Source organism: Polyodon spathula, chromosome 2, assembly GCF_017654505.1.
Source record: "Polyodon spathula isolate WHYD16114869_AA chromosome 2, ASM1765450v1, whole genome shotgun sequence".
Classification (NCBI taxonomy): Eukaryota; Metazoa; Chordata; class Actinopteri; order Acipenseriformes; family Polyodontidae; genus Polyodon; species Polyodon spathula.
In genome coordinates, this window is record NC_054535.1 from 67669770 (window position 1) to 67695216 (window position 25447).

Below are 25447 nucleotides of genomic sequence, written 5' to 3' on the forward strand. Positions count from 1 at the left end.
TAGAGCAGGTGCAGTGACTTTTTATTGTGCCGATTGACAAGCGACATCACGAAGATGCTGCAAAATTATCTGTCGATCTTGGGCAGGTGTTGTGACTCTTGGTCTCCCAGTTCGTGGCCTGTCATTGACAGTGTGATTGGTTATCCTGGCTCGCCAGGGTTGAAATTGCAGGTTGTGAGCACCCAAGACAGCGAGCCACAGTATACTGCCCTAGCACAGTCTCCAACATGCCAATTGCACCAAGGCGCTACTCTCTTGACAGAAGTGACATATTGTTTTTTTATTTATTGCTTTTATTCAAGCTTGCAATTCAACAGTTGAAATCACTCCATAACCAGTGTGTAATCAACTGATTCGCTAATTAGGTGATTAAGTGCATATGCTTCAGTCATAGTCATTCAAGTGTATCATGGTCAAGGATGAATGATCAAGTGTCCTTGTAATGGTTTCCTAAGAGTGGCTTTTTCCTTGGCATGCAATCATTGAGACCCTCACCATGCAATACTCGTCCTATGGTCAGAGATGAAAGTGAGGAGAAGTGTAAAAAAAAAGCTGAAAAGTGTCAGGAATCTGGGATCCACTGTTGTGTTGGATTTTTTGCTCAAGAACCCAAATTGAATGAAGTTAAGATTCAGATTAAACCTGAAATTAGAATGTATACCAAATAATAAGTGAACTTTAACTGCTGGTTTCGCAAACCCAGGGATGCCAATACAATACAAAACAGCACCTGCCAAAAACAGATAAATGTTTGGGTTTTTTTAGGACATTAAAATAGGGTTGTGAAACTTGATGTAGGTATCCAGTCAAATAAAGCTGAGGTTGAGGTAAAAAATATATTTAGTTTCAAGTTAAATCTATTTTTTCTTACCTGTGTACAAGGGCTGAAATATGTTGTGTAGCATGTCTTTTCTTTTAATGTTCTTGTTCCTTTGGATCTCAAATGCAACTTGTTTAAATCAGAGTCAATCCCTTTTAATTGTTAACAGTAAAAAAAAGAACTATGTACACTTTCAATTGTTCTTGTTAATTTCTGTTTTTGTGGCAGCTTCCTTTCCCTGTGTTGTTTGAGTTTTAACAATAACTAATAATAATAATAATAATAATAATAATAATAATAATAATAATAATAATAATCCTAAACACTGAACCTACAAAAGAAGCCACACACAATAATTTCAGTGCGGGCACACACAAGGCAAGAGCTCTTGAACTTGAGCTAATCATCCACTAGTTTGGGCTTATTTGCAACACTAAGCATCTAATGTTGTAAATGTTTATTTTTGGCAACTTTGCAAGATCTACAGATTTTTATGGCCAAGACTGGTCAAAGTGTGCATGTGACAACAATATCCCAAGCACTCCACAAATCTAGCCTGTATTTTACTCAAGAAAGCCCACCTTGAATTCCATTTGAAGTATGCAAAAAACCACTCACACAGCGTATTTACAGTATAATCGTAAATCTCGACTACTCACTCACAAACTACTCACTTCTAAATCTTTTGTAGTCATTTTTGTATTACTTTAGTATAAATATATGTTAGTTTGGATTCATATGTTGTTTTTTTCTGACTTTATGTGAACGAAAAGACACACATTTGCCCGTTTTCCCATTGGAAAGAGTGATATTTTGAAATATCACTGTCCTGGTCACAAAAGCAAAGTTTGTGGGGAATAATAGCCATTTTCTATACTTTTGAGGCATAAGCAATTAGGAAATAACACTTACTACCCAGGAACAAAAATTGTGTTACATAGTGTTATTAATTTGAGGATTTAAAGAAAATGTAGAAAACAGGACAATGCAGTTGTAAGACCGGGTCTCTGGCTGGCGTAATAAAGACAATGTTAATAAAACAAGCTTTGTATTAATAATTAATTATTTAGGCTCTTTTACACTTTGTTTAGTTCTTTCGCAGGAAAATAAAATGCATTTCAACCCTTGTGTGCATACATTAAGTCCCAAGTCCTGCTGATATCTATAGTCTCTGCTGTACGGAGAGAAATCACCGTCAAAAATATTTGTATGCGTAAAGCGAATTTGTACTTCTAATTACAGGTACAAATCAAAAATACAAGTATAAATCAAAAATACGAGTACGACTCAAGAAAAGCTAATGGTACAAATCACAAAGTTACGAGTACGACTCAAAAAGACACGAGTACAACTCGCAAAATTACGAGTTGGATAGAGAGTGAAATCACTGTCAAAAATACGTCAGAGGTCACAGGACAGGCTGTTGATTGGGGGGACAATCGATGAGTATTTAACAGCGCATGCGTCAGCACCTTGCATTGCTGATAGAAGGGAAGGAGTGGCTGCATGGCACAAAGTCGCCCAACAGAATGAGAGTCTCAGCCTCAGCAAAGATCTTCGATATATACAAGATAGTCAACTCCCCCTTTTTTTCCATCTCCACCGATGTGGTGCATCATGGGAATCCAAAGAGTTCTGGTGGTGACTTTTATCTCTATAATGTAAAGTCTGCTTCATTTCCTATTTAAAGTTTTCTTTTTCGAAAATGATTGCATATTTTAGGAAGTTGGATTTGTTTAGATACACCCCTCCTTAATACATGTGTTATTATTTCTACGATTGATGTATTCACTTGGCCTGACAAGAGCTCCTTATTGCCAAAGTGCTGTCCAAAATTGCCTGCTCTCATGACCTGAGCACTGGTCGGCAGCGGACCACCGTGTAGGACCGGGTCGGTACCAGTTCGGTGACCGTAGCACCGGGACGGTGTCGAGTAGGAATCCGGACGTACCGGTTCGGTGACTTTATCCGTGGGTCGATACTTTACTGTGTACTATAGGTATCGGGTCTCAACCAGGTCGGTACCAGGTTGGTTAGGTGACTTTAGCACTGGGTCGGTACTGTACGGTACCAGGTCGGTACCGGTTCATTGCCTTTAGCACCGGGTAGGTACGGGTACCGTCAGGGACAGTACCGCGTCTGAACCAGGTTGATTCGGTGACTTTAGCACCAGGTCGGTACAATACCGGTTCGGTGACTTTAGCACTGGGTCGGTAAGGGTACGGTCCTGGACAGTTTCGGGACTGGTGCGGTAACCCTGGTTCCAGTTTCAGTACCGGGTCTGGAGCGGAGCAGGTCATGATCTGGGTACGGATACTGTACGGGTCCACTGGTTCGCAGTCACCACTTGTGGCAACGTACAGGGATGCCCACCTGTACAAGCCACTGGCAAAACCACTCATTCAGTATCACACACAAGACTGAGGGAAGTCTGCTTGTTAGAATGGCACTAACAACCTTCATAATGGTGATGTTAAAGCTATCACCAAAACGGCAACAAGATACCGTGGAAGAGATTGTAAGCAGTTCCGATGAAAGCAAATATTTTGATCCTGCACAGCGCTGCTGTTCCCAGCAGCTGCTCTTTGCTGCATGTGTGCTATAGCATCAAATTGCAGGCAGGCCTGCACTAGTCTCTGTAAAAAAGAAACAGAAAACACACAAGAGAAAAAAAAAACTCACTTTCCATTGATGACTCCATCTGGATTTAGCATGGGAACGATTTTGAAAATGTACGATTCTCGTAGGCTCTGAGCCATGGGGCTGCTGCTCATCAAGAACTCCAGAGTTCCTTTCATTACCCAGCTTGCATTAGTCTCCCCAGGATGTACACGAGCACTGAGAAAAATGTAAGGCCGATTTCCTGGAAAGTGAAGGAAACAAGTTTAATTAACTGAAATGCAGCCTACCTCTAGTCTCTTCTCTAAGTTTTTTTTTTGTTGTTGTTTTTGTCTGAAACAGAAATTTAAACATTACCAAATGGGAATTTTCCTTCTAAAGCTCAGCTGAGCTTGTGATGCAGTCATGCCTGCCCCCGAGGGTATAAAGGACTGTGCTCACAGATCTCAGTATCATTTTTCTTTCAAGCCTGCTGCAATCATGGATGCAACGACCTTGAAGGTTAATGGTTGCATTTCTATTGTTAATAACCCAGTGTTTCCTTTCAAGTATGAAATGTAACCATTACCAAATGGGTCAGTATACCCAAGCTGTTGCTGCACGACCGGAATGCTACAAGGCTAAGCTGCCTTGTTCGTTACCATTCAGAACCCCAGTAACAAGTACAATGGCTAAAAACTCACCTCTATGGCTGCGTTGTAAGGGTCAACTGAAAACCAGGGTTCTGAGGATGTACTAGTAAAGGTATGGACAGTAGCCCACACTACTGCATTGTAAATGTCCTTGACAGATGCACCCTGAAATAAAGCCCACAAAGTTGCCATACCCCTATTGGAATGGGCAGTGAGCTTTTCTGGAGGAAGCAAGTTGGCTCGCTCATAGGCATTTCAAATTGTCTGCTATCCACATGGACAGCCTCTGCAATATCCTTCATAGACAGTCGAAGCTGCTGAGCTCCTTTCAAAAATTGCCCCTCCAGGAAGAGGGCTCCTGGGGAGATCGAGTCAATTTTGACAAGACAAGCTGAAATAGCTGTCATCTATTCTTGCTCTATCCCTGACATCTATCCCTGCTTTCCCAAATCTCTCCCAAATGAGGCTCACCACCTCAGAGTGAAGCCTCCATTCTGAACTTCCTCTGATAGGCGGTCCGCCGCTAAGTTTGTCATCCCGGGCAGGTGTACTGTGCACAAATGAGCCAGTCGGATGAATAATTGAGTACTCTGATGTCACTGAGTCTCAATGGGGCCAGGACAGCTTCCATGCACTTCCAAAAGGCACAGGAAACTAGGGAGAGGCCAAATGGCAGGATACGGAGCTTGTACGCTGTTCCCTGAAAGGTGAACCACAGGTACGTCCTGTGCACTGGTTTTATGGGGATGTAGAAATAGTTGCCTGACCTGACTGAATGCAACAGCTGTTGCATTGTCAACATTTTTAACCTCCTTCGGCTCAGATACAGGTTGACCTGTGAGGTAGAGGATCGGTCTGAGGCCACCATCTCACTTGGCACTAGGAAGTGCATAAATGCACATAATTAGTAAAACTAATACAGCAATTATTTTTAATAATCACATATAATTTGCGTGAAAACACAAAAAATGCAAAAATCTATAGCAGAAAAAGTAACAAATACTTATCTGAACAGACTCTCTTGTATGTGCAGTCATTTATACCTTCGGGGGCAGACATGACTGCGTTATAGGTTCGGCTGAGCAGCTTTGTTTTACCTTATTCGGGTTTCAGGTCTTTAGGAGGTAAATACCCACTTGTTAATGGTTACATTTCAAACTTGAAAGGGAACTAGGCATTAGAGGCATTTATCTGTCAGTACGGTTTTAATGTGAAAACTGTTGAGTGCCAATGAGTGCAATTAGTGCTTGGCTGTTTGAAAAATAAAATGTATTAATTAAAGCAACACAGATTTTGTACTTACTGAAGTGACAGATCTGTTCATAACACTTAGTCTCTGGCATCGCTGTTATAGTCAAGACAGGACAGCTGTTTCCACCTAGGGTCTCACAGAGCACATCTTGTCGGTAGTAAATCTGAGGGCTGTGCATAGACCCCAGTTTCTGAAGATGCATCTTTGCAGAAAAATAAATACAAGTATACAGTCAACACTCGGATATCCATTACCCAGATAGATGTCAGTGAGTTATACCGCCCTTGTATTAAGAATAAAATCAATCCCCATTTTTTTAATATATATATATATATATATATATATATATATATATATATATATATATATATATATATATATCTATATATATATATATATATATATATATATATATATATATGTGTGTGTGTGTGTGTGTGTGTGTGTGTGTGTAACAAATGAATGCACTTACCCATCACACGTGATTTCTGACTTTGATACAAAGCCCATCTCTTCAGTGTTACAATTTATCTAAATATTCGTCACAGTCCGCGTTTAAAAGAAATAAAAAAAACTTTCTAATGCCAAATCAGTCTGTCTTATATTGTGCAGTTACGCAGCGCTTCCTCCAGTTTCACATGACGAAAATGCAGCCAAAACAATTTTTACGGGTAATCTTTAGTTGTTTTTGTGCATCTTCATTTGCAAGTGAACTGTGACATTAGGGGCTTATCGAGCATTATATTCTGCAATTTTGAATACTGACTTTGGATACTATTTTAGTTATGGAAACTACGTTTTTTTTGTTCGTTTGTTTTTACCTTTTGGTTTTGCTAAATTGCATTGTCTTTTATATTTTATGCAGTTCTGTGCATTGATAACATTTAAATTTCATGTTAATGGGAAATTTTACATACTGCTACAATAAGTATCGGATTTAAAAGTATGTACTGTATTACAGTTAACGTGCCGTGTCTAGTTTTGGCAAGGGATATTTTCAGAATTAGGGATGGGTGTGTATACTGGTTTTTCGGTTTACCGCGGTTTAGGTACACTACTGTCTACAGCGCATCTCCGAGATTCGGTGCAGCATGGTGCAGAACTGCAGAAATCTGCACTATAAGAACACGACCAATGTCTCAAATAAAACAAACCCGCGAGTGCAGCAGGACAGCCTACTTATTATCAGCATTGTTTTGTTTAAACTAGTTGTAACAGTATTCCATTTTTCTTAGGTAAGTGAAGAAATCTTTCTTTTTTTTTTTTTTTTTTTTTTTTTACAAACTCCACATGTGTAATAATCATTGGAAGTTTACTTGTGCAATGTCATAAATGTAAATCCAATAACACGTTTTAGTTTTTTTTTTTTTTTTTGCTATACATATGTTATTTATCCAGTTGAAAAAATAAATGACTCATCTCTGTTCTTAAATAATAACCTGTATGGGTACATGTTTGTGTTTTAAGCAAAAGACTGATCATTTCCCAATTCTATTTGCCATCAGCTAAACAAAGTATTTATTTAATTTTATACGTTAAAATGTTTTAACAAACTACAGCACCACGTCATTTTGAGCAAATAGATCTTAATACTGTTGTTGTATAACATTGAGAGTGTAAACCTTAGGGTTTTTTTATTATTATTCTGATTGTCTTTATAAAAAAAGAAACGTACCAAGTTATTTAGCATAGTAAAATACTAAATACCAAATGTTTAAATCATTCCATGAAAGCAAGTGTCATTTGTTGATTTTATTTTTGTGAATTACGGTACTTTAAGTGATTTACATTAGTCTTTCTTTTGAGCTTTTATTTGATAACTTGCATGATGTACTGTATACATGTGATATATGTGATATTAAGGTTACCACAGTATTTTTTTTAACGGTTATCATACCGTGCAAATTTCATAATGTCCCATCCCTTTCAGAATCATATAGTTCTAAATTAAAATACTTATTTGTTAAAAATATAGTACTGCACCAACAAAACCAATACATCTAAATGGAAGCCTCCTTTTTTTGTGTATGTTCCCTGAAAAACAGACATGGGTCGGAACGGGCCTAAATGAAATAATGCGATTTTGCGTCACTGAAGTCAAAATGTTACAGGGTGTGATATGCGAGTGCTGACTGTATATTTAAAATAGTTGGTGAACTGCTCTAACACGCTACAATTCCTTGTGTGAATTAAAATAAACAAATAAAACAGATAATGAATTTAGGCATACATAGAAGTAGTTGTGATATTAGCTAATATTAGCTTTTTTTTTGCAATAAATCTCTTCTTGAAGTAGAATCTTGTAGCGTTTTTTGCGCACATAGCTTGCTGCTTTGTCGAATAATAAAAGTTGTAGTCCACTTAGCCCTGCTTAATGATACCCAGAAACTACTTCTGAAAAATGGCTGTACTATGTGCATGGGACTAATTGAACACTCAGATAGATGTTAACAAAGTTGCTTTGATTTTCTTTCTTTTTTTTTTTTTTTTTTTTTTTTACCTTTAAAGTAGAATAGGTATATGGGTAGTGGTAAGCAAAGTAACAGACATCATCCTTATGCTGGAAGGTCACTGTAAATGTGATTGTATAGTAAGACTTTCCTTTCTGACCCCCAGCAGCAATGGAACTCCTCGAAAAGTGGTTTCTTGATGATGAAACATAATGAAAACAAAAAGCACATTTAGTAGAGAACACCACACTTACCGCATGACAACATGCAACAAATAAAGGCACAATTGCAAGTACTTGATAAGCCCAACTTATGTGAAACAGAGAAGTTTTTGAAGATCCTGACATTATTATTCAAAAAGGGGTCATAATAGAGGTAGTTGAACATTCTACATCACACTTCACACTTTCTGCATATATATGGAGAACTGCTTATCCACTGTTCATGAAACTTGGTATTAACTGTAATAAATTATTGAGAATATCAGATACTTAGGATATATGGGGATGTCTCTCTAACCACACATATGTCCATCTTTTTCCTATACTTACATTTTTGCATTAATCTGGAGAACTGCTTATAAAATTGTGATTAAACATTTTACTGTTAACTCTTATTCTGTATGTAAGCAATAACACACAACAGGATGCAATACCACACTCCATGTGCAGTAGTTATAAAATGACTGCATGACGTGGGTGCGTTGTAAGACTTTCTTAGAAATCAAGATAACTGGAAATAATATGTACTTGCATGGATGCCTTCAATTGTCAATAAAAAATAGCAATATGAGGGTTTAGTGGCATGGCACCAGTCTACAGAAAAGTACAGTCAGAATTAGACTAAATTAAGTTTAAGGGAGAAGGATTGCATCCTATACACATTGTAATCTAATTTGCACCAATCAGAGAATATAAAGTAACTCGCTCCTTTCATCTGATTCATCGCATCCCTCCGCCAACCCCATCTCCACCCTTATAAGTACCCCTTGATCTATCTATCAGTGTATCACATGTATGTGAATCAAGTGGCGTTGAGGTAATTAATGTTCAAACTGTCATGTGTGTCCTGAACTACAGGAATACCTACTAGCTGTTGTACAAGAAGGTGTTTACTTTAAAGATCAACATGGCTAACCAATAGCTGTTGAATCGCACTTCTTTTGAACAGCAGTATAGTTTTAATTATTTATGGGCTAGTAGTCTTTATTATGTGTGACTAATCCGATCAACAGGATAAACCAGTAGAAAACATTACAAATATATGATGAAGGAACTGTGTTCCTGTACAAGATTTTAATCTCACAAGCTTGCATTACATCTGGATACATTCCAGCTCCTCTGAGTCCAGTTTTCGCAATCAGTCAAGCAGTGAAAGAACACTGCTTTATCACTCACTATTCCATTTGGGTTTAACATTGTTAAATGAGAATATTAATCTAACGGTAATTGTTTTAATTTTACTAAGTCTGTACAACTTCAGGTCTACATTCTCCAGGTCAACTGTCACACTAAATTAGGTGCAGCAAGCTATGTATGAAGCAGATGAACATTTAAAGCATTTGTACTATAAAACTAGAACTCTTCAAGATGTTTAGTTTGCACAGGCAAATATTTAATTGTATATAATTTAACTCTAAGTACAATTAAAAGTATTCTTGTTTATCTTAACCACTTCAACACCATGCCGTACATGCGTATGTCAAGTTTCCCATTCTATTCTACGAGCGGTTTCTCAGTCTAGCGTTTCAGGTTTCATTCCCTAAGGCAGTGCTAGTACTGTGGAATGTGCCATGAAAGTCGGGAGAGGGTCAGGTGACATTTGTATCCAATTGCGTGTTATGTAGCGGTTCCAATCTACCTGTGGGAGTTTAGAAGACAGACACATTGCGGGAAGCCTTTCAACTTTTATATAGTTTTTAATTATTATTTTCTGTTTTATTATTAGTTTTACTTGTTTAGTGTTTGTTGTGTCAGTGCATTTAAATGAGGATTTTTCCCACTTATCTACACGCCATAGTCCACAATGTTAAGGGAAAAAAGGTTTTTATTGAGAACAAAAATTATATATTAAAAAATACAAAACTGAATGATCATAATTGGATAAGTCTCCACTCCCTCCCCTCCCTGAGTTAATACTTGGTGGAAGCACCTTTGGCAGCAATTACCAACTTTGCACACCTAGATTTGGCAATATTTGACCATTCTTCATTACAAAACTGTTCAAGCTCTGTCATGTTCCTTGGAGAGCGTTGATGGACAGCAATCTTCAAGTCATGCTACAAATTTTCGATTGGATTTAGGTCAGGGCTCTGACTGTGCCACTCAAGGACATTTACCTTTTTATTCCTTAGCCACTCCAGTGTAGCTTTGGCTGTGTGCTTTGGGTCATTGTCATGCTGAAAGGTGAACTTCCGTCCCAGTTTCAGCTTTCTTGCAGAGGGCAGCAGTTCTCAAGGACTTCTCTGTACTTTGCTCCATTCATTTTCCCTTCTGTCCTGTCAAGTGCCCCAGTCCCTGCCGATGAGAAACATCCCCATTACATGATGCTGCCTCCACCATGCTTCACAGTGGGGATGGCGTTCTTCGGGTGATGCGCTGTGTTGGGTTTACATCAAACAAAACGCTTTGCATTTAGGCCAAAAAGTTACATTTTTGTTTCGTCAGACCACAAAACTTTTTGCCACATAGCTACAGAATCTCCTCAGTATTTTTTTTGCAAACTGTACTTCAAACAGGATTCAAGGTGGGCTTTCTTGAGTAATGACTTCCTTCTTGCCACCCTACCATACAGGCCAGATTTGTGGAGTGCTTGGGATATTGTTGTCACATGCACACTTTGACCAGTCTTGGCCATAAAAGCCTGTAGCTCTTGCAAAGTTGCCACTGTCCTCTTTGTAGCCTCCTTCTTGCTCGGTCATCCAGTTTGGATGGACGGCCTGATCTAGGCAAGGTCTTGATGATGCCATGCACCTTCCACTTCTTAATAATCGTCTTGACCGTGCTCCAAGGGATATTCAAGGCCTTTGATATTTGTTTATACCCATCCCTTGATCTGTGCCTTTCAACAACTTTGTCCTGGAGTTCTTTTAAAAGCTCCTTGGTGTTTATGGTTGAGTCTTTGCTTTGAAATGCACTACCCAGCAGAGGGAACCTACAGGAACTGCTGAATTGATCCTGAAATAATGTGAATCACTATCATTTAACACAGGTGGAGGCCACTTAACTTGGTGTGTGATTTTGAAGGCGACTGGTTACACCTCAGCTAATTTAGGATTGCTATTACAAGCGGGTGGACACTTATCTAACCAACCTATTTCAGTTTTTATTTGTAATTAATTTTTCACTTGGAAGTAGTGGGGTAGGGTGTATAGGTAAATGAAAAAAATGCATTTTAATTCCAGGCTATAAGGCAACAAAAGGTGAACATTTTTAAAGGGGATGTAGACTTTCTATTGGCACTGTACTTGGAAAGCGACAACTGGGGGTGAAGTTAGAAGAGGATTTCGATACCAGCAACAGCGATGCTGACTTATCACTCTGTGGTGATGATGAAGAGGATGTGGAGCCAAGAACAGTACAAACTGTACAAACAAAAGAACATGCAGCTACTTTACCAGTAAGCCAGCTTCAAACGTGAAGCTGTTTGGTTTGAAATGGGAGTGCTGTGACAAAATACTATCAAAACACAGCACCGGCTACAAGGCAATAAAGCAGGCGTCTGCGGGAGCCAGATCCATCACAGTGACTGCGCAAAGTAGCTGTGTATATGCATTTGTGACTATTCCTCCAACATAAGGGAAGCAGAGACCGCAACAAAGGTGCAGAGTCTGCTACGAAACTGAAAACAAAAGACACAAGAAAAATGTGCAGCGGTTGCGAAGGCAACCCCGGATTCTGTTATATTGAACATTTCAATAAATGGCACACAGCAAGTCGATAATGGCACATGTTTTGATTCTGTTTGATTTTTATTTGATAATTACTGTTTACTGATTAGTATTGTAATTAGCAGCGTTTTTGTTTTCATTGTTCAAAAAAAAAAAAATCTCTATATTGAACATGGGTATGTTGTACACAGGAGCACAAAGGGTTGATTAAAAACACAATTTAGGTCATTTATTTGTGTTTTATTCATCATATGTTAACATTTTATAGTAATTACTGGTTTGAAAACATTATATTATTATATATTATTATTTTCAAAATCTGGTACCTGGGAAGGGGTTTCATTTTTACATCAGGAGTTGAAGTGGTTAATGGCTTTTAAATTTAGTAATACACCCAGAGCACACTGCAAACACCTACTGTTCCAATCCTAATGGAACTGACATTTGTCATGTGTTCTGTTTGTTATATGAACTCAACATCTATATCATCCTTACTGGCCCATAATCTGAGCTATCGACCACTCTGAGTATATGTGATCATTACATCTCAAGACTTCTTGTTGCATTTGATTAATCAGATTTTGAAACAGTCTGCACAGGGGGAGCACCAACTAAAGATCTGCTAGAAGATTACTATGGTCCATTATGGTACAGGGGCTTTTGAATAAGTATACATACTTGTAGTAACAGATATCTGTTCCTGTGCGAATCCACCGTGGTCTACCGCTTAATGCTTCCTGGACTGAATACATTAAAGCTTGCATTCCTTAGGGAAAGGAAGGAATAAGATTATACCATATACTTTAACTCTATTCTTGCATTGTCTGTGGGTATTGAACCCTCATGATATTGCTGAACACGCTACTATAGAGTTTATATCAAACTTCTGTTCAACGTGTCAAACTACAGGTTCAATCTTGCCATAACGTGAGGTTATTATCATAACCCTGGTTCCCTGAAATAGAAATGTAACCCTTACCGAATGGGTATTGACTTCCTAAAGAAGCTAATCCTCAATATTGTATACCAAAGCTGCTCACTGAGCCTGTGACACTAGGGTGAAAAAATTGAGGGAGAACTCAACTCTATGCCTATACTGTAAGGGTCAATTAGTAAGCCACTCTAGTTGCAAAACCAGGGTTTTAAGGATCCATGACATTAAGTCTATAGAAGGTATGGAGAGAAGCCCACACCGCTGCATTACATATGCATCCCGAAATAAAGCCGAAAAAGTTGCCATGCCACTAGTGGAATGGGCAGTGAGCTTTTCTGGGGGGGGGGGGGCAAGTTGGCCAGCTCATAGGCAGTCCTGACCTTCTGCTATTCACTTGGGCAACCACTGCTTAGATGGGGCTTGAACATGGGACTTCGCCCCATAGCAGACAAAAAATTGTTCGGACTGCCTCCAACTTTTTGTCCTGTCAACATAGTATGCTAGGGCCCACACTGGGCAGAGTGTACGGAGCTGTCACTCTCTGTCAGACTGGAAAGGAGGTGGGTGGAAAGCCTCCAATTCTACAGACTGGTTTACATGAAAAACTGAGTCTTCTGCTAAAGGGCTGGATTGGTACAGAGTGTGACTTTTGTCCTAGCCTCTAAAAATTAAGCAGGCTTTCTCTGTAAAGAATGCTTGCATCTCACTCACCCAGCTGAATGCAGCTGAATGCAGGGGCTCAAATGGAGGCTTCATGAGTGCATTAAGCACCATATTTAAGCTCCAGCTAGGAACACTCCTTTATAGGCAGCCGAAGCAGCCAAGCCCCTTTCAAAAATTGCCCTGCTAGGAAGTGAGCTCTTGAGGAGACTGAATCAATTTTAACATGGAAAGCTGAAATAGCTGCCACATAGACCTTTACTGTGGAGGGAGATTTCCGCTCATCAAACAGGTCCTGCAAAAATTGCAATATTACTGCCATCAGACAAGTAGTAGGGTCAAACCCACGAGGCAGACACCACTTCTGAAAGACTCCCCACTTGTACCTGTACTGGGAACATGTGGATGTTGCTCAGGCATATTGTAGTGTGTCAATAACCTTGATTGGCAGACCCAGACGTTCAGGGGCAGAACCCAGAATTGCAGGCTTGATGGGTCGGAATGCCATAAGGTCCCCCATGCCAGACTGAGCAGGTCGCGTCTGCAGTCTCCACAGCTGGCCTCTCAGGAGCTGCATCAGGGTTGAAAACCTCCTGGGCCAATATGAGGCTACTAGTATCACCTTGGCCCAGTACTGCCTGATTTTCTCCAGATACAGCGGGAGCAGGGAGAGCAGTGGGAAGGCATATAACAGATGCCATGGCCACTGGTGTTCCAAGGCATCTACTCTCAGAGATTCTCTGCCTCCCATTATGGAGAAACGAGGGGACAGGGGGTTGATTCCTGGGAGGCAAAGAGGTCTGTGATCTGTGCTCTCCCGAACCTCTCCCAGATGAGGCTCACCAGCTGAAAGTGAAGCCTCCACTCTGAGCTGCTGGGGACCCCTTGAGAGGACGTCCGCTGCCCACTTTGTCACCCCAGGCAGATGCTGTACCCACAGTGAGAGGAGGTTCTCAAGTGGCCACAGCAAACTGTAATGGACCACACAATGAAAACCTGAGGCCAGAGGCCATCCTGGTGGTTGATGTACGCCACACTGTTGTGTTGTCTATACTGACAAGCACATATTTGCCTTGACCCTCCTGCAAAACATTCTACATTGTCAGGTAAACTGCCTGCAGCTTTAAAACATTGATCTGGAGATCCTGCCATGGAGGGTTCCACACACCATGAACACCCCGGCCATTTCACACAGTGTCCCATCCCAGGCTGGACGTGACTGTGTAGATGACCTCCTTTCTGGCAACACTGCTCAGCACTACGCTCAGGGTTGATGGGATGGCTGTTACCACCAAGAGAGTGTCTTTAGACAGTGGTGGGACACTGTCAATAGGTGGTCGCGGTTTAGAGTGGGCTGCTGTTGAACCAGGCCTGCAGAGGGCCCAGGCGCAGGAGACCCAATGGAAAGGTCTGGCAAGCTGCGGCCTTCAAGACCAGAAGTTTCTAGAACATTACTACAGTGAGCGCTCTGTTGAGCTGAAAGAGCTCCATCTGACAGAGTGGCCGGCATGAACGAGTCCAAGCACACTCCGATAGGAGACTATCTGGGAAGGCGTGAGCTGGCCCTTCGCATGATCCACCATAAGGCCCAATCGTTGAAGGTGGCATCGAGAAAGCAAGGGGAGCTAGAGAGAGTCCAATTGGCAAGACACTGAACTCTTATGCTGTTCCCTGAAAGGCGAACTGCAGGTGGCGAGGGCCTATGGTTCTCAGGGAGGGACCGCAGCTAATGTGACTGGCAGGATACCAGGATGCTATTCCATAGCCGTAGTTCCGTAGCCGTGGGGCGAACTCCTAGCTGAATAGGCTCTCAGACACCCGCCACTGCTTGTTAGGGCAGGCAGCGTCCTTGGATTGGATTGCCTTGATGCCCCTGCTTTAGGCCAGGGCACTTGCAAGGTTGCAGTGGCCTTCTTGATTAGCGGTATGAGCTCTGCCAACAGGGAGAGCTTCACCGCCGGGGATGTGACGTCCAACTCCACGTCTTCAGGACAGGAACGCCAGCTACTGTTCGCCCACCTCCTCAGAGACAGCAATGGACAGTAGGTCCTCCTGTGGCCAATCTGCGCTTGGCAGGGCAGTTGGCGTCAAACTTTCCCACAGTAATTCAGCAAGAACAGTTCCTTGGTGGGAAACAGTTGCCCAGATCGTTTCCATCTGCTCCAAGTCTGCCGGTCGAACGGAAGACAAAACCACTCAGTCAGTACCAACACGAGCCGGAGGGAAGCCTGCTTGTTAGAATGGACTAACAGCCTTCGCAGTGGTAATGCTTAAAGCTGTCACCAAAACAGCATCAAGATACTGAGGTTGAAATTGCAAAGAACAACTACTGAACTGTTTTTCAGTCCTGTGCAGTGCTGTTAAGCCCAGCACAGTATCTGTAAAAACAGAAAAAAACATGAGAAAAGACTCAACAAAATACACTAATTTAACAATTACATAAATAATATAAAATATCTCGTATAGTGCTAAACAGCAAAAATGAGAGAGAAAATAAGCTCCAGTCTGAACTATGCAGTCTGGGGGAAGAGCACAAAAATCAGCCGACTTATGTTGCTGGACACCTGGGAAGGAGTGATTTAAGACTTGGCTTATCGCAGGGCACAAGGCTGTAGCGGGACATAACTAGCAACAGGCTGTGGTGCACACAAAAACGTGTAATAGAAAATTAATTTCAATTAAATATTAAATTCAAATTCAATTCATTTAAATATCACACATACAGTGACCTCCATAAGCTTTTTGGAGAGTGAAGTCAAAATTGCTATTTTTGCTGTACACTCAAGAAATATGAAAATACGAGTAAAAGAGGATTATGAGGCAAAAGTACAGAATGTCACCTTTTATTTCTGGTGTTTTCAATACATACATGTTTTACCAACTAAGAATAACAGCACTTTTAGAGTTCCATCCCTCCATTTTATGTGAGCATAAGTACTGGGACAATTCAAGTTAAAGCAAATATAACAAGTATGAAAGTTAGTATTTAGTCACAAATCCTTTGCATGCAATAACAGCAGCGAGTCTGCGACCCACTGACATTACCAAACTCTTGGTGTCGTCCTTTGAGAAGCTTTGCCAAGCCTTTACTTCAGCCAATTTCAGCTGTTGCTTGTTTTGGTGAGTTTCGGACTTCAGTCTTCTCTTCAGCAAATGAAATGCATGTTCAATTGGATTTAAAATCAGGAGATTGACTTGTCCAGTCTAAAACTTCCAACTTTTTTCCCCTGATGAACGCCTTGGTTGCTTTGGCAGTGTGTTTTGGGTCATTGTCCTGTTGCACTCTGAAGCGCCGCCCAGTGAGTCTGGTGGCATTTCCTTGTACATTGGTAGCCAAGATGCTTCTGTACACTTCCGAAGTCCTTCTGCTGCTGCCATCACTGGTTACATCATCAATAAACAGCGTAAGAGAGAATAAAGTGAGCCTGTTCCAGAAGAAGCCATGCATACCCATGCCATGACACTACCTCCACCATGCTTCACAGAAGAGGTGGTATTCTTTGGATCATCTGCAGTTCCTGTTTTTTCTCCACACTTTTGCCTTCCCATCACTTTGATAAAGGTTAATCTTCGTCTCATCTGTCCATAAAACTGTTCCAAAACTGTACAGGCTCATCGCTACTTTTTAACAAATTCTAATCTGGCCTTTCTGTTTTTGGTGTTGATCAGAGGTTTGCATCTTGTAGTGTAGCCTTTGTAATTCTGCTGCCGAAGTCTTCTGCGAACAGTAGATTGACACTTTCACCCCAGCGTTCTGGAGGTTGTTGGTGATTTCACTGACACTTGTTTGAGGGTTTATTTCACAGCTTTGGTCATTGTTCTGTCATCAACTGCTGTTGTTTTCCTTGGCTGACCTGGTTGTTGCAGATTGCTGAAGACACCAGTGGTTTCTTTCTTCTTCAGGACATTCCAAACTGTTGATTTCTCTATGCCCAACTTTTGTGCTATTGTTCTAACTGAGTTCCTCTTTTCTTTTAGCATCCAAATCGCTTGCTTTTCTTTCATAGACAGCTCCCAGTCTTCATGCTGGATTATGCCTACTGACATCAAACACAGACTCCAAAGGCAAAAGCAAAGAATAGAACTGAGACTACACATTCACAGCTCTTTTATGTATGAACAATCAATGCAACAGGAAACATCTGATCAATTAGAAACACCTGTGTGACAAATGCCCCAATACTAATCATCACATGAAACGGGGGATGGAACTCTGAAAGTGCTGTTATTCTTAGTTGGTAAAACATATGTGTGCTGAAACAGACAGAAATGAAATTCTGACATTCTGTACTTTTGCCTCATATTTCTTTTTTTAATCATATTGTCATATTGCTTGAGTGTACAGCAAAAATAGCAATTTTGACTTCACTGTCCCAATACTTATGGAGGCACAAAATAGGCAAAATATATACAAATATAAGCAACAAAGTACTTATCTTAACAAGGTCAGATCAGGTCAGTCTTGAATGGAAAAATGACGCTGTCAGCGTAATCCTTTTGATACCTTGGGGACTGAATCATGACTGCGTAACAGGCTCAGTGAGCAATTGTGGTATACAATATTCAGGATTCTGGACTTTAGGAGGTAAATACCCATTCGGTAGTGGTTACATTTTGCACTTGAAAGGTAAATTCACTGTATGTATCATAGTACTTCACCATATGCTACTTAAAACCAACAAACATGGCTAGCGCATTATTCAGAGAATCAATCCTCTAATTTTCTTTGCACATCACATTGTTCAGAATACCTGGTATGAATATTGGGATGTACTGTATACTTAAAACAGTTGTGATTGGACCACTTCAAGGATACACCTAGTATTACACTTGTGTAAAAGAATTAAACAAGCAGTTTCCTTTTAAAATATGTGTACATCAAAATACATTACTGAGTGCTTTTTCAGATCTCCAAAAACAGTCATGAAAGCTATCAGTCTGTGTAATACTATAACTGTTGGTGTCAAGTGTCTGACAGTAGGGAATGACATTAACCTTTTTCACCTTGAGAAGCATCCATCTCAGTGAATAAGCCCTTACACTATCATAAGAGCCTAATAATTCTTGAAGATGCCATGGATAGAAGCTGTCAGTAACAGCTAAAAGCATATCTATTCTTTTGTGGCCTGTCAAGAAACTACACAAATTTCACTTATTTAATTTACAAAAGGCATTTCCAGCTAGATGTAATTACTGGTCTCCAAAGACAGCAATTCCATGTTCTTTAGGGTAACTCGATTAATATTTCTTAGTCCACAGTATTAGACCGAAATGCCAGATTGTTTAAACAATCAGAAGGTAAAAGTTGTAACCACATGAAAACTGAGGCAGTTGTATTAACCTATTTTCTATACAAACAACTGAAATGAATGGAAGAGTACTGATGAACTAGCTTTCCTCATGTATCTGGGCATGTAATGAACCATTATTTTACTGTAATTGGCAACAAAATATTTCATTGTAACAATAAAAAGACTAAATGTAACAATAATCATGGTCTCCCCAAACAAAAAATATATATACAAGCCTTGGCACAATATACTGATTATCCTTTAACACATTTTTGCAGCATTGTTACCACAAATTACAACTGTAATAAAATACAACATACAAGATTGAACACAAAAAGACTTTTATAAGACTGCATAAAATGAGCCCAATTTTTCCAACCATACATTTCTTCTAAATTTGTTTATTTTTATTTTATTTTTTTGGTAAGACATGTATCTGCTTGTAAGTCCTATTGGCTTGGCTTCATGTGATCATTTGATTTGTTTTTACTTATGACAGAGAGCTATGCCTACCGTAGTTAAACTGGCTGTTGGACTTCTCACAGTTGATGATGTTGAAACGGTAGGGAACACCACTCCGCATTCCGCTTACCTCAAAGTAAAACCACTGGTGGTAATGGTTGCTGTTAATATCAGAGTTCAGTATCAGATCATACTCAAACCTGAAAAAAGAAGGAAATTATGTATAAAATAAAAACATGTAAAATGTAATTTAAACCAACAAAACAAATATTCTTAAACCAACAGCAGGGGGCTCAATTTCATTGTTCTTATTCAAAGACTTTTTTTTTTTTTTAAAGGAAAAACTAAAGTAAAAAAGCAGCATATCTTACTTTCTAACTTGAATTGCTTTACGTACATTCCCAGATTCAAACTGTGAATTAAATTTCAAGGACTCTCCATCATCAATAATAGGGCAGCTAAGAAAAAACAAAACAAGAAGACAAGCTGGCTTCAGGTGATGTACTGAAGAATAGAATATTAAACATCTAATGCATTACAGTAAGTGAATGCTATGCAACCACAGTAATTACTGTAACAAATTTCACAAAATGAAGAAACATCTCGGTCCTAAAATCATATTTGTAATATAAAAATGCTCATATGAAAAAAAAAAAAAGTTGCTTGTCAGATCCAATGTTCTTATTCAGTTTAATAGATCAATCGGCTCTGACATAAGCTAGCTGTTTACCAACTCTACTCGAGGCCTGATTTCTGTAGTTAGGAGTATGTATAGTACTGCTTTAACCTGTCCTGGTGGCATTTCATTTTTTTGGAAAACTGTTTCTATACATTTTTAGTTGGGGTTTGAATAGTATTTCTTTCTGTTAAGAGTGCATATATATATATATATATATATATATATATATATATATATATATATACACACACACACACACACACACACACACACATACATACCACATGTATACATACATACCTAATTTCTAGGCTATATTTTGCATCCTGACTCGGTAAGAATATTTGCATCCTGAGCCATTCATTTTCAATCACTCGACAACACCCACAATTCGTGGTTTTTAGGCACTTTTAAAAAGATTTACAATCATCCTACACCAACGGGAGCACCAAACAAGCGAGCGAGACAAATAATCTTATAATCTGACAGTGACTGATAATAATTAAAAAAAGCATACCCATTTGAAACACCTTTTCCTTAAAAATACATTCTTTTTTGCAGTTCATTATCTACCCATCTTAATTCACCATTCCAGAATTACGTTATTATTGTTCATTAAATGCAGTTGCAATTTGAACCTTAACACCAGTTTGTTGTCTTTTTTATTACAAATACTATTATAAAAAATAATAGATGGGCTTCAGTGTGTTAAAGGAAAATAATTCCATCCAGTTTTAGACTCGCCGTCAGCAGAAATGCTAAAACTTCTACTGTTAAAATATGTATTTAGTCCAGCTCCACATTATAAAACTGGTTGAAAAGATGAAATTCTGGCACTGGTATAAAATTCCCTTAATGTTGTTGAGATTTGGGCTCCTGAGTGGCGCATCCAGTAAAGGCGCTCCGCGCGGAGTGCAGGATGTGCCCTATATTGAGTTGCACCCCCTTTTGCCCTCAGAACAGCCTCACTTCGTCGAGCATGGACTCTACAAGGTGTCAAAAGCGTTCCACAGGGATGCTAGCCCATGCTGACTCCGACAGTTGTGTCAAGTTGGTTGGTAGTGGATCTCCACTCCAAATAGCTCGTTCCATCTCATCCCACAGATGCTCAATTGGATTGAGATCTGGTGACTGCGCAGGCCACTGCAGTAAGCTGAATTCACTGTCATGCTCATGCAACCATTCCTGGACAATCCTAGCCTTGTGGCATAGAGCATTATCCTGCTGAAAAAATCCATCTGCCGCTTCATAAGTCTCATTTTAATATCAGACTTCATTTACAATTGAGCCTCACCTACAATTTGCACATGCATAGTGTAGTGTGCATGGGTACAACAGTATCGGCACTATGCTTTAGTGCGAGAGGTCCCGGATTCGCTCCTGCCCTCCGCCTGTGTGTGGACTGCCTCGCCCTGTTTGATGTGCCTGCTTGCATTAACCAAGATTGCTACAACATAATTAAGGCTTGACATACCTTAAAATGCATGGCTAATGAGCAGCAGAGTGCATTGCACGGTTGAGAGCATTTTGGCAGTGTTAACACGGCCTTAACTTGCCAAAAGTGTTATGATATATACGGGGCAATTTTAAGGCTGGTGTAAATTCGGCACTATGGCCTTAATGCCATCGCAAATACTTGATGCATGTCCCGCTATGTGTCCTGTATCGTATCTGTCGTCACATGAAAAGCCATTATGCTAAACACCTTGCAGACCTACATAAAACGTTCCCATTTCAAGTAACATATGTTGATGATGATGATGAACTGAACCTTCTGTTACAGGAACTAGCTTTAGTACGGGGGTGGGGGGGGGGGGGGGGGGGGGGGGGGGGGGTTACATTTCAGATGAAAACATATTTTCAAGAGAATTTCATTTCCAATTTTTGCAATCTTGAGACTTCCTGTAACTTCAGGGGCTGCAAGTTCTGCCTGTACTATATGTATATTTAAAACCTAGTCTGAACAAAAATGTGATGGCTCAAGAGGAACGAACATTTACTTTTTACAAATAATATGTGAACACAAAGGTCAGGAATCTTTTCCTGTAGCTTGTTAATGTTGATTTAAAATGCCTTTATATGAACACAAATATGAATTCTTACCTAGATAAGTCAAGATCATACACAACTTTATCAAGGATGTCATTGGAATGGATTAGTCTCTCAATATCCTGGAAGATTTTGGTTCTGCAACATAAATGACAGTATGAGAGAGAGGAGCACATTGTTTCCCTAGTATTTTCTCAAGCTACAATATAAAATACAATATCCAATATCAAACCTAGATAAGAAATGATTAAACAATCCGAGATCAATTCAGCTCTGCATGAAGTCATGAACAGTATTTTTTTTTTTTTTTTTTTTAATTATTTTTTTTATTTATTTATTTTTTTACTGCACTTCAACTTTTTGACTGATCAATAAAGCATTGAACTTACCAGTAGTATCAAGGTGCAACATAAAACCCCCACCCCTCCACACTTTAATATGTTGTTCCCTGTCCAATTTTCTCAAGCAAAAGGCTACAAATTAGGACCCTTTTTGAGGGATGCACCACAACAACACTGGTAGACGCTCATACACGGTTAAACCAATTCAAAATTAGATGAAACATTTTAAAGCAACAAATGTTATACATTACATTGGACTTAATGTTGATAAAAATTGATTAAGGCACTTACTCCTTAATTACCTTTACTTGGAGCAAATTCTTTAATGTTGCAACATTTAATATCAACATTACCTCTGTACTCCATACAGTCGTTCTAAGGTATGCTCTTTAAAAGTTGGAGCAATATGACCAAAATAATCAGGGTAGGCTACTTCAGTGTATTCAGGAACTGATTTGGTGTGTTTAACAGTTTCAATGTAGAGCTCCGGGTCATGTAAAGGCAGGACAGCTGCTGTGTCTGGTACTTCCAGCATGCCTTGCTCTCCTGAGGAATGAGAGGAACTAGAGTCATCGTCAAGATCAGCCTCCACCCCGGGGCAGAACAGCGGAGAGGACCCGTACTCTGGTAAAGGCCCACTACTTCCAGTGAACTGCTGGCAACCTTTACTGCTGGCACTGCACTGGTGTCCACCTTTGTTTTTCTGTCCATTCACGTATGCATAATTACAGTTTTTAAGATGTTTTGAGACACTTTCCCCTTCTAGATTCAATCTGTCCATCTCCCTGTGTAGCTCATGCTTTAGGCACTGAGAAGGGAGCAGTTTATTTCCTTGCACGTCAGCATCATTCTTTGTGATATTTAAGCTGTTAATGTCCAAGGGTGCCGGTTGGTTTTCAAAGTCCCCTGCCCGGGAAGCGGTCTGTTTTGTCTGCTCTTCGTTTTTCAATAGTTTTTCTTTCTTTGTGCTACAGTTGTCTGCAGACTGTCCTTCCCCTGCTGTGGGTACAACTACGGGGACTGGATCTTTTGGTTTCATTACCGGCATGCTTTTACTGGACAACTCTCCACTGAAGTCACATCCCTACAAAATGAAAAACAAAACAAAAAAAAGAAAAACACATGGTTAAGCTAAGTTTGAACAATAAATTGCTATAACAAAATGGAAATGGAAACCATTAATTGCTTAAATAAAAGTTGACACTTTATAATTATTTCATTTAGGCTATGTAGTATGATATGTGAATATATAATTAGTGAACAACAAATCTGTAATATACCCAGTTTCAGTGATAATAATTCCAGAACTAAACTAGGTACATACCTTACAGAACTATACAGAACACAAACATTGAACAAAATCAGAAAGCAAAAAATACAGCTCTACCTGGAAGTTTTCAGTAAGTTCTGGGAAAAAACGCTCATATATTTTTAATTCTTCAAATGGTCGGCTAAGGTCCTGCTTTGGTCGCAGGTTGCTGATATCAGTTTCAATATCATCATTCTGGAAGGAAAAATAAAAAGTGAACTGCTTCAAAAACAATATCCAAAATTGTGTGTAAACTTACATAGGTGGTGGCTAGTCCACTATTTTCACACTTTAAAGTAATTTAATTAATCAATTGATATTTACATTATATATTAAATTTAACATGAAATAATGACAGTTGATAAATTACATTTATCAGGTTTTTAAGACTTGCCCCAAAGATTTAAATGAGTTTCAAACAAACAGCATGATGCACATTACAACAATCAGGTATATTAAATCTGATTTTTTAGGGGGGAAAGAAAAGTTAATTAAACCTACAAATAATGTAAATGCAGAAATCACACTCAAGTTCATGAAAGGGTCCACTGGACTCGCAGAAACTTTGTTTTTTATATATAACAATTTTCAATTTGAAAATCATTACTTTTGCATAATTTCCTGGATAAATAGTTTAATTCCCACAAAAAAGTAACCATGCAGGACTTCTAAGAAATGAATTAAGAATAACCATAATGATTGTATCACATAATAAATGGTTTAAATGATGGTTTTGGGTGTGATCTGAATAAGAAACAACTTTGCTGCCGCTACGTCACAGAATAATGTGTGACAAACAAGATGTTTTTCAAAAATGCAGAGACTTACATGTAATTTACCACACACATCATATTGACAGTTTTATTTCCTTCTTTTGGGATGTACAGTTAACGCAAAATAGAATCACTGGTTAATTTAATCAATCAATGTAAAAAGCAATCTCATATGATTATTGTACAATGGTTCTAAATTCTCAACAATATGTAATGCAAATACATATACTGTAGATATGTGTGTGTGTGTGTGTGTGTATATATATATATATATATATATATATATATATATATATATATATATATATATATAAACAGTGCCTTGCAAAAGTATTTCAGACCCCTGACCAATTCTCTCATATTACCGAATTACAAATGGTACATTGAAATTTCGTTCTGTTTGATATTTTATTTTTAAACACTGAAACTCAGAATCAATTATTGTAAGGTGACATTGGTTTTATGTTGAGAAATATTTTTTAAGAAAAATAAAAAACTGAAATATCTTGCTTGCATAAGTATTCAACCCCCACACATTAATATTTGGTAGAGCCACCTTTCGCTGCAATAACAGCTTTAAGTCTTTTGGGGTAAGTATGTACCAGCTTTGCACACAGTGTCGGAGTGATTTTGGCCCATTCTTCTTGGCAGATTTGCTCCAGGTTATTCAGGTTGGTTGGACGACGCTTGTGGACTGCAATTTTCAAATAGTGCCACAGATTCTCAATGGGATTGAGATCAGGACTTTGACTGGGCCACTGTAGGACATTCACCTTTTTGTTCTTGAGCCACTCCAGTGTTGCTTTGGCCTTGTGCTTGGGATCATTGTCCTGCTGAAAGGTGAATTTCCTCCCAAGCTTCAGTTTTTTAGCGGACTGAAGCAGATTCTCTTGCAGTATTTTCCTGTATTTTGCTCCATCCATTCTTCCTTCAATTGTAACAAGATGCCCAGTCCCTGCTGATGAGAAGCATCCCTACAGCATAATGCTGCCACCACCATAATTCACTCTAGGGATGGCGTGTCTTGAGGCATGGGCAGTGTTAGGTTTGTGCCAGACACAGCGCTTTGAGTTTTGGCCAAAAAGCTCTATCTCATCTGACCACAAAACCTTTTCCCACATCGCAGCTGGGTCACTCTCATGCTTTCTGGCAAACTCCAGACGTGCTTTCAGATGGTACTTTTTGAGTAACGGCTTCTTTCTTGCCACCCTCCCATACAGGCCAGTGTTATGCAGAGCTCTTGCTATGGTTGACTGGTGCACCATTACTCCACTCCCAGCCACTGAA

General features: G+C 39.3%; 1 protein-coding gene across 5 annotated transcripts in view; it reads right to left on the bottom strand.

The window, feature by feature from the left end:
• Nucleotides 1-25447, bottom strand: part of agtpbp1 (ATP/GTP binding carboxypeptidase 1) — a 96670-nt gene that overhangs the window by 34575 nt on the left and 36648 nt on the right. For all 5 annotated transcript variants that reach the window (XM_041227117.1, XM_041227125.1, XM_041227134.1 and 2 more), the window contains 9 exons: nucleotides 23466-23582; nucleotides 22432-23162; nucleotides 21792-21875; nucleotides 19381-19467; nucleotides 19061-19209; nucleotides 12341-12428; nucleotides 7824-7968; nucleotides 5375-5525; nucleotides 3503-3683 (listed from right to left, as the gene is read on the bottom strand). In XM_041227117.1, coding sequence (XP_041083051.1) covers nucleotides 3503-3683; nucleotides 5375-5525; nucleotides 7824-7968; nucleotides 12341-12428; nucleotides 19061-19209; nucleotides 19381-19467; nucleotides 21792-21875; nucleotides 22432-23162; nucleotides 23466-23582 — 1733 coding nt within the window. The remainder of the gene's footprint in view (nucleotides 1-3502; nucleotides 3684-5374; nucleotides 5526-7823; nucleotides 7969-12340; nucleotides 12429-19060; nucleotides 19210-19380; nucleotides 19468-21791; nucleotides 21876-22431; nucleotides 23163-23465; nucleotides 23583-25447) is intronic.